Genomic DNA, 10,815 nt, shown 5'->3' with positions numbered 1-10,815 from the left:
CCTTAGGATAACATTTATTGTTTAAATTAATACCCACAACACTTGCTAAACGATTTTCAAATTCACGATTATGTAGTTGAGTAAGAACAAAATTTTTTTTTTTTAATTTACGTTTAAATGATTGAAAGCTGTATTCAAAAGTAAAAGCACTGAAATTATCTAATACACCATAAAGACGACAATCATCTACTAAGTGTATTAAACTATGGACATTGTAGGAAACGTGTTCCTCTCCACATAAATCACTGAATTGTTCCACATACGATTGCAATAAATCTTCAGCATAATTAATCATAGATGGCATGTATAAAGAAGAAGCTAAGATTCTCATAGCTACATGCAACATCATAAAATGTAAAAATATGTCTTGAGTTAAAGACATTCCTACGTTTTCCAAAACAATTGGTATAAGATATAAAAGGAAAAGCCTGAACTCTGTTGCTTTCCAATAAGGAAGCTCATGTAACGACCTAGGTTTCCTGGAAAACTCACAAGGAACAAATTTAGCAATTTCACATAAATTGGTAGAAACATTTCTAACTGTGATACTTGAAAATCGAACATTAATATTACCTAGTGTGTTAGGGCGGCTTAATGAAGTTGGACCAGATTTCCATAAATTAAGAACTTTTCTCACAACTCCTAAACACACTAAATGCATATACTCTAAAGGAAAGTCTGTTATCATACGTATCCCTGGAATTTGAAGCAAGGGTGATCGACTTTTACAGTGATCTTTATAAATACCATCAGCAAAATTTTCATTATTTCGTGGTGCTGCATTCAAATCAGTAAAACACATTCTATTTTTTACATGTTCACCTTCAACCACACATTTTTCACAAGAAAAGTAACCTGTATGTCCTTTAATTTGTTTGACTAATGCTCGAGCCGGTGCATCACAGATGTAACCAATCACTCGGAATGGTTTATAATTTCCATTAATCAAAATGCCTCGTTGCATTAATATTTGTACTTCTTGAACATATTCCATTAGATAACTATTAATATCATTAGGTTCTTTACTTCCATAATAAGCACCTATCATAAAAGGTTCAGATTTTATTTGAACAACACAGCACGATATTGGCCAAAGACATCCATAGTTTCCCTTATTTACTGGCACCCCATCAAAATTAATAAGTACATCGCAATTATTTACATTTTTTAACAAACTGTTATTATATTTTAACCATACTTTATACAAACCATCCTCCAAGCCAAAATGAATATACTTTCCAAAGTCAGCAACAACTCTGTCACAAGTGGTATTTTAGGGGTTTTCATAAGAGTTCTCGCATCTTTAGGAAGTTTAATCACATCAGACAGATTACATTCATTTAGAATTTTAAGTAATTTGGTAACTACATTAAGAGGGACACAGTTAATTGAAACCCAATGTGCTAGTTTACATTGAAGAGCATTTTCTTCATACATTTTACTACTACCCTCCATTTCAATTTCACTTTCCGACCCATTTTCACTTTCAGATGAGGTAGTTTCAATATCACTTTCATAGGGGGTAATATTAAAATCGTCTAAACTATTTTCGTGTTCAATATTTTCAACTAAATGTGGTGGCGCTGCAGTACCTTTTAATATTTCAGGGCCGTTTAGTTTATTTATACCATTTAATCGTCTATAACGTTGAGCTCGACCTAAGTGATTAAAATCTTTATAAGGATTTTTAGGCATACTTACAAAATCAATTTAAATTTTGGTGTGAAGCTGATCTTGATGTCTTGATGTCGTATACCGTATACTTCCAGGACGCACTCACAGAATAAAATGAACCACAATACGTGGACACAAAGTACAAAGTAGTGCGACAAGCGCGATTTACGAGGGTTATCAGACATTCTGACAAACGATAAATTAAATAACAAAATACCCACATTAAACTAATAATAAATTAATAAACAATATAATAATATTAACTATTTACTATAGTAGTATAGTGTCACGGTGAGAAAACCACGTCATAACTCATAAGACATAACAATTATTATTATTATCTGCCGTTAATCGTTATAGTTTAAATTATTATTTATTGATAAAAATTTGATAGTGAGATACAGCGCCCCTCCACTAAAACCAGGTCCAGCACCAGTGCTGCTATAGCGGCAAGCGCCAATAGTCTTATTAGTTTTCTATGCGCCAAGCAGCTATTAAATCTTAATATAATACGTCTATTATACATAATTATGCTATCTACAAAAATACGTTTACAATAATCATTGTTTTATATGTCTAATAGAAGTATTCTACTAGACGTATATAATTCATAGACATTCGAGACTTCCACATAGACATATATACCCAAGTTTGACGTCTCGTAGCCTTGACATGTTTACTGGGTACATGGAGATTAACGAAAATTTTGACTATTATTAAGAGTATTAGACGCAGAATTAACGATAACAATTTTAGGTGTACCTTTAATAAATTTTATAGTTAATCCTGCTTCTTTGTACGTGTCATCAGCTCCTCCTTCAAGCTCTTCATAAAGTCTCTCTGGTAAGGGGTTCTATCCGTAGATATATATATTGTAGACGGCGGATTTGAATGGGTCAGTTTATTTTTGTTTCGAATAATATCAAACACTATGGAATCGGATTCAAAGATAGCTTTGATAGGACGTAGTTTACCAGGTTGATAACGACCAAGACGAATGACCTTCAGCGGTGTAGGTAGATTATCAGTGTCAACTAAAATAGATGCAATAGTACTGATTACCTGTTTGTTATCGTAAGATAATCTCTCACCGGTCTGGTTGGAATTACTTTCTTGGATATTATAGAAAATAACATTTTTCGCCCGTTTATTGCGCTCATTAATTTCATTAATAATGAACTCATTAGAGAGATTTGAATTATTAACTAAGTTTGACTTAAAATTTTCAACTTCAACAAGCATAATATATTATAATAACTCTGAATTAAATTAATATAGTATACTTATAGTATACATCATTTATAAAATAGTGATATAATTAATTCAACATTTACTAACATAAAAATAATACACTTACAATCTTTATTTGCATGTGGGGATGTGGTCTGATGATCTGAACCTCCATCGTCATCTGTACTGTCATCTAAAATGTTTAATATTGTTAATAGTTTATATTAAAAATACATTATAATGATTATTCATAAAATAATTAAATATTTATCATGTTTAAATACAAACCAGAATTGTCTGAAAATATAGGGATATCTGCATTTTTTTTTTTTAATGATGGCACTCTTTTTCTTTTTTCAATGTTAGACTCTATGTCTGAAGTTATTTGGCCTTTTTCAGCTTTTTCTTTAGCATCTTTTAATGATTCTAAAATATTAATAAATAATTATACAATGTAAGTTTTACATATAGTTTGGTACTCATTATAGTATATATATTATGCATTAACCATAATTAATTAATTATACATTTATACCATAATTTTAAAAATATATACCTATAATAAGAATAATACCTATAGGGTGTTCAGTATGCAATTTTCTGGCACTATAAAAATTAAATTCTAAGGCATTTGCTAATGATCGCTTTTCAACAAGTTTGTTTTTGTTTTTGATATAGTCATTTGGCCACGCACATTTGCCGTTCTTGAACCAATGACTAGGCACTGCAGCCAAAGAATTATCTTTTTTGAACACAACAATCGACCACATTTTTTATCTATAAATAATAAAAAAAAAATCATTAAAATTATTAGGACATAAATAGTTTACCATGTATTAAACTTACTATATAGTTTAGAATATATAGTATAAATATTTATACAAAAAGGTATTAATAATATGTACAAGAGGTATATACAACTGCAAAGTATAATAAATTAATTTGAATGTATAATTGGCATTGCAATATTTCTATTTTCAAAAATTACAACTATTGCTTTGTAATAACTAATATTTATAAAATACACAATATAAAATAGTTATAACAATTTATTTAAAAAATAATTACACGAAACTTGGAGAGACCGATAGGACGACGCGCACTATACGACGTTCGATCGTTAACTAACTTATATAATGATAATGATAATACTGAAATAACAATTGATTATAATATTTGATAATAATGATAATGAAATATTTTATACCTTACATTCGCCCCCAAAAAACAAATATAATTAAATTATTATATTTTTTTTTTTAAACATGAAATAAAATAGATACTGGTAATAATTCAAGTATAACAATATTAAAGATAACTCAAAAACAATTAACATTTTTACCTTATATATTATTAATTTTTTTTTTTCTTTTTCTTAAATAAACATATTTAATACATTATTAATACTTAACGGCCCTAAAAAAAATTAATATCAACTTATCTCAATGAAACAAAAAGAGCATGTAATTAAAAAAAAGTATATAAAATATTATAAATATAAAAGTTAGATTATCTTGGAACAATGTTTACTATTTAGGAACATATTTTTTTTATTTTGTGACATAGTCACTAAGCCATTTGGATTCTTTGATTACTCGGCCATGACTAGACATTTTAGGGAGGTTGACTTCAATTGGATCTTCATTCTCTGGATTTGTACTGATTTCCACGTTCGATTCATTTTCTGCTTCGTCTGTTTCTTCAAATGAAATACAACCAGGATCTTCAAGGTTTGGTCTGCTTACAAATGGTTTTAGAGTCTGTACATGTACAACTCTAGTGTCTTTTTTCTTTGAATCTGATTGATCAATTTTCCTTATTTTATAACATACTTCACCAACTTTATTTTCAATTACAAATGGACCTTTGAATTTTGGTGATAACTTTGAATCTGAGGCTAAAGGCCAATTGTACCAAACTAAGTCTCCTTTTTGAAATGTTTTGTTTAATCTGTTTTTGTCATAACGTTTTTTGTTCTCATCATGCTTCTTTTTAATGTTTTCACCGGCTTCCTTTCTTGCTTCAATTAATTCCTCTAACTGAAGTTCTCTAGTAATCTCAGATATTGTGCTGCCCAAATTTAATTCAGAACAAGTGATTCTAGGCTCATATCCATGTAGTAAATAAAATGGTGAATATTTTGATGAACTCTGTTGGATGGTGTTAATTGCTAAAACTAAATTTGGTAGTTTTTCGTCCCAGTCATACGGATGTTCTAATGTGTATTTAGAAAGTACAGCTATTATTGTTGCGTTTGAACGTTCAATTAAACCGTTTGATTGAGGAGTATATGGCGGACTTAACAACTGTTCAATTCCATATTTCTGTAAAAACTGTTTGAATTTAGCACTGATGAAAGAAGAACCATTGTCACTAATATATGTAAGTGGCGGCCCATATTGATTGATAATGTCTTTTTCAACTGTATTTATAATGTCATCTGTAGCTGTTGTACAAGTCGGTCTGGCTACAAGGAATCGAGTAGCATGGCATATATGTGCTAATATATAGCAATTGCCCGCTTTTGTTGGCGGTAAAGATAGATGATCAGCTGATACAACTTGAAATGGAACTTTAGGAATGGTACGTTCACCTAACAATCCATATGCTAAAGTTGTTCTTCTATTCACTTTTTGACAAACAATACAACCTCGTACGTACAATTTTGTATCCTTGCGCATAGAACTCCACCAAAATCTTGATTTCAATTTTTCTAAAGTCTTCTTCACATCAAAATGACCAGCATTGTCATGGCAACTTTTAAGTACTATACTGCGACATGAAAATGGGATTACTATCTTACTCATTTCTCGACCATATTCAGTATTTACATGAACTAAAATACCATTATCATACTTGTATGAAAGTTTTATTTGTTGAATATGTAAATTATTTGTATTACTTTCCAACTTCTTGGCAATTTGGCGACAATAAGCATCCGATTTCTGTGCCAATTCTAATTTGTTATTCTGTATTGGGATGACTGCTAAACATAGGTGATTTTCATTTAAGTCTGGTTGAGGATATCTGGACAAGTGATCTGCAATTTTGTTAAGTCGTCCCGCTCGAAATACTGGTTCCATATCAAATGCAGCTAAATCTACTACGTATCGTGCAAACTTTCTGTTTAATTTAGCTTTATTTATAATGTAAGCGGTAGAATAGTTGTCAGTTATCAATTTGAATTGTTTACCAATTAGATACAGTCGAAATTTTTCAGTAATTGACCAATGAACTGCTGTAACTTCCAATTCGTTACTGTGATATCTTTTTTCTGCATCTTTTAAAGATCGGCTTGCATATTCGATAACTCGTAATTCACCATCTTGTATTTGAGTTAAGCAAGCACCTAATCCTTCGTATGAAGCGTCTGTTTCGACTGATGTAGGTGCGTCAGGCACAAAATGTGCTAAAATCGGAGCAGTTATCAGTGCAGTCTTCAATTTGACGAAGGCTTGAAGTTCCTTTTCATTTAAAGATATTGCAGTATTTTTGTTTTTATCGTTGGTTCTGATGTGTTTTGTTTTCAATTTGTCTGTCAGAGGTTTGGCAATTTGTGCAAAATTCTTTATGTATCTTCTTAAAGTATTTGCAAATCCAAGAAAACTGCGAAGTTCATTCAGAGACTTGAGTGTTTGGTATCGACTTACAGCTTGGGTACGATCTGGGTCAGGTCTATCACCTCTAGAGTCTAAAATTCTGCCAAGAATTTTCAATTCTGATACTGCAAATTCGCATTTTTTTCTAGTAAACTTAAGATTATATTTACGTGTTGCTTTAAAAAGAGAATGAATAAATTGAATATGTTCATCAAAAGTATTGTGTGCTGCTGCTAAATCATCATAATATTTAGCTAAACCGTTATCAATTAAATGACTGTAGGCGATTGATATAGCTCGAGCTAAAATAGCTGGAGCGTTACTTAAACCAAAAATAACACGACAAAATTCTATGTGATGATCAGGCGTAACAGCAGCAGTTTTGAAAATGTCTTCTTCTTTAATCTTAAAATTATTGAAGGCATGTTTAACATCAACAAGTGTTTTGTATTTTTTTCCTGCTATTTTGTGAACCATATCGTCCATTTTATCGATTGGAAATGGATCTTTGATTGTGAATGGGTTAATCGTGCGAGAATAGTCAACAACAAATCTTCTTGGAGTAGACTCATGATGTGGTTGTTCTATGACAAATGCTGGAGCACCATATGGAGATGTAGAATTTCTACACACACCACTTTTGATCCATTTTTCTACTTGTTCACGCATAAATTGCTTGTCAACTTCTGATGCTTTATATGGCTTACACTTAATTGGAATATCTTTAGTTAAATTAATTTCCATATGAAAATCAGGAAATTCACCAATTTCATTTTCTGAAGTGGAAAAAATATCATTATACTCAATTAACAAATTTTCTAATACTTGTTTTTCTTCACTTGACAAAATTTCTTCAGTGACAGTGTCAGATTCGGATTTACTACTAAACAGAGTTGGTGTATTTGAAATGAGAGGTTTATTGTCATATCTGGACTGAATTACACAACCAATAAATGACTTATTAGATTTTATACAACCAAATTCTTGAACTGTAGATGGGGTGTTAATGCAAATTGCTCCATTCGGTTCGATTATGATGGTAGCATGTACTGCAGCTTGCCAATCACGTCCTAATATCATAGCAATTGGAAGTGATTCACATAAACCTACTTTCGGCATGGTGTAGTCTATTTTCCCAACCTGTATTCTTAAAGTGATCCAGCCGGATGGAGTACAATCTCCCTCAGGCGTAGCGTATGGTCCGTCTTGCCATTCATGAATTACAGCATCTTTAGGAACAAAACATTTTCTTAATAAAGTAACACATGATCCGTTATCCGGCAAAGCGTCTATCGTAATTGATCCATTAATGGTCACTGGTATTTGAGAAATATTGACTAAATCCGTTGAAACACAATTAATACTTTTACTGTTTGTTGAATCTTGTTTTTTTTTCTCATACTGATGTTTAATATCAGTTGGCTTTTGATTTTTGGTACTGACTTTATTTGAATCTCTATTCTTGGAAACACTATCAGGAAAAGGGCAGTCATAGCTTATGTGACCAATAGTTTTGCATTTAAAACACAGTTGCTCATCCTTGTTATCTGTAGTAGGATTGTAGCGATGAATTGGTTTAGTTGTTTCCCTTGTTGTTTCTTTTGGAGCTTTAGTATTATTAATTGTATTCTGATTGTTACTATTAGTAGTTGTATTTACTTTACGAATAGTATCAAGTGGTATAGCGTGGTCAATGAGTTCTTGAACAGTTTGGCATCTAGCTGTTGCAAGCGGAATAGCCCAAATGTTATCATTTATTCCTTCCAAAATAAGAGATACACGATCGGATTGTTCCATTTTGAATGGTGCCTTTTCGATAATAGCATCTTTATCAAAAATGTAGTCTACAATTAATTCATCTGTACGTAAGACACGTTTACTTTGAAATTTTAAAAAATCGGAGAAAGACATTTTACACTTGAAACGATCAGTTATTTTATCTTTCCATTCTGGCCACGAAACAAGTTGCCGTCCTGATACTTTATGCCAATTAAGCGCTGCACCTCTAAGTCGAGATACTGCATTAACTAACGTTAAAGATGATGTCCAGTGTGCATGACTAGATATACGTTCTACTTCTAAAATCCAATCAGTAATGTCTTCATGCTTTTTCCCGTGATACAAAGAGATAGCATTAGCTGTATCATTAGTTGATAAGATTTGAACTTTATTATTATTGTTTGCACTTAAATTATCTGAGATCAATTTTTGAGTATGTACAAGTTGCGTTAATAATTCGATAGAAATTGTACTGTTATCCTTAGATTCGATTTTCTCATAACTATCAATTTTTTGTTGCATTTCTGATAACTTGATCTGGTCTTCTTTTTGTTTAAAACGTGAGGTAATAATTGACTCTTGTAGATTATCAGCGACAAGACGTTCGTTGTCGGCTAACAAAAAATCAATAAGCTCGTCTTTGTTTCCTTTGTCCGGAAGATGTCGAAACTTTAACTCTTTTCTGAGTTCATCGACTTTAATAGTTTTAAGTTGATTGATGTCAACAGAATCGAAAACTGTAGGCGTATTCATGACAAATTAATTTAATACGAAAAAGTGAAAAACAAAAAAATTCCAATTTAACTGTTTGTTTGTAATCCACTGATCAACGTGACTGTATCACAACAATACGTAGATAACACGAACTATCTGTTTACTGAAACTGATTGTGATACTAACGATTTGCGAAATACAATTATTCTGTCGTCACTAACATCAACCCACGAAGGTTGGTACTTGGTTCTAACCTCTAATTTCAGACGTAGAAATTGCTCTTAAGGCTAAAACCATGTGACAGTTTACTGAACGGCGACAACGAATAATTATAAATTACGCGGAATTGGTTTGCGATTTACCACAGCGCCATGTAATAACTAATATTTATAAAATACACAATATAAAATAGTTATAACAATTTATTTAAAAAATAATTACACGAAACTTGGAGAGACCGATAGGACGACGCGCACTATACGACGTTCGATCGTTAACTAACTTATATAATGATAATGATAATACTGAAATAACAATTGATTATAATATTTGATAATAATGATAATGAAATATTTTATACCTTACAGCTTTATACATTATACTATCAATTTTCCAACATTTTAGTTTATCTGACATTTCTTCAACAATATAAACATCTAGCTTGGTTGATTGTATTGGATTAATATATAATGGTACTTGTTTAAGAAATTCATGTCCAATAATTAAAGGTTCTTTAGTTATAGCTGATTGTGCAATATTGATAACTTTGACAACTTGCTTTTGATTTGTAAGCACAAAACTGTCAGCTAACTTATTAACATTAATAGAAAATGTTCGTAATTTTAGTAAAGAAAATTGAGGATTACAAGTAATATTTTCTACAATTGGCCCATTGTTATGCATTCTCTGACAGATTGTTTTTGGAGTGCTAGAAGCAATAACAGTAATTTTATCATTAGAACATACTTCTTTATATCTACGCACAACCTGCTGCAAAGGCTTATCAGGTTTACGGACAGCTGATTTTAAAAATTGCATATAGTTCTCAAAAGGAAATCAACTACATGAATCAAGAGGTCCAAAACGTTTGTAATCTTCTACGATGTGCAATAAACCATGGATATTGTGTGAAATAAAATGCTGACCATAAATATTTCCAAAACTTTCTACAAAATAATTTAACAAACGATCCGCAAATTTTAATTTTTTTTCATGATTATTACTTAATAAAATAGTCATTGCAATGTTTAATGACATGAAATTTTTGTAAGTTTCCTCAGATAAGAAGTTTTTTAGAACTATTGGGCCAGTATACAATAAAAATTGGCGCAACTCTGTAGCCTTCCAACGACAAATATCTTCAAGGGGTCTTGGTTTTCTGGCAAATTCAGTAGGTATGAACTGCCTCAAAGTCAATAATAAATCACTAATTTTAGCAATTTGTCTACTATGTAATCGCACAGTAACTGGACCTTTAGATATCCATAAATGTATAAGTTTACGCATGGCACCTAATAAGACCAAATGCATATAATCTAGGGGAAAAGATCGCACCATGTCAAAATTAGATAGCTCAGTAAGAACAGATGTCACTCCTTCTCGTAGATGATGACTTTTTTGAACCATTGTCATGTATCCATGATGATCTCTCTTTTGGCAACTATTTTCTTGATATGGAAAACATACTCGATTTTTCAAATATTCTCCTTCTTGAAAACATCTAGTGCAAGATGAAAAGCCCGTATGTGATTTAACTTTTAGAATAAATGATTTTGCCGGACTATCACAACAAAATGCCATAATTGAAACTTTAAATAAA

The 10,815-nt window shown here is 31.2% G+C and overlaps 1 protein-coding gene across 1 annotated transcript; it reads right to left on the bottom strand.

The window, feature by feature from the left end:
* Positions 1-2,454: 2,454 nt before the first annotated feature.
* LOC107882513 lies at positions 2,455-3,713 on the bottom strand. The gene is made up of 4 exons (XM_029489852.1): positions 3,479-3,713; positions 3,193-3,330; positions 3,032-3,097; positions 2,455-2,708 (listed from the first exon to the last, which is right to left on the bottom strand). Exons 1-4 carry the CDS (start codon positions 3,672-3,674, stop codon positions 2,455-2,457), a joined length of 654 nt encoding a protein of 217 aa, XP_029345712.1. The 5' UTR covers positions 3,675-3,713.
* Between the last annotated feature and the right edge of the window lie 7,102 nt (positions 3,714-10,815).

This window comes from Acyrthosiphon pisum, chromosome A2, assembly GCF_005508785.2.
Source record: "Acyrthosiphon pisum isolate AL4f chromosome A2, pea_aphid_22Mar2018_4r6ur, whole genome shotgun sequence".
In the NCBI taxonomy this organism is placed as follows: domain Eukaryota; kingdom Metazoa; phylum Arthropoda; class Insecta; order Hemiptera; family Aphididae; genus Acyrthosiphon; species Acyrthosiphon pisum.
Note: the sequence above shows the minus strand (reverse complement) of the source record. Positions and strands in the feature narration are given on the sequence as shown.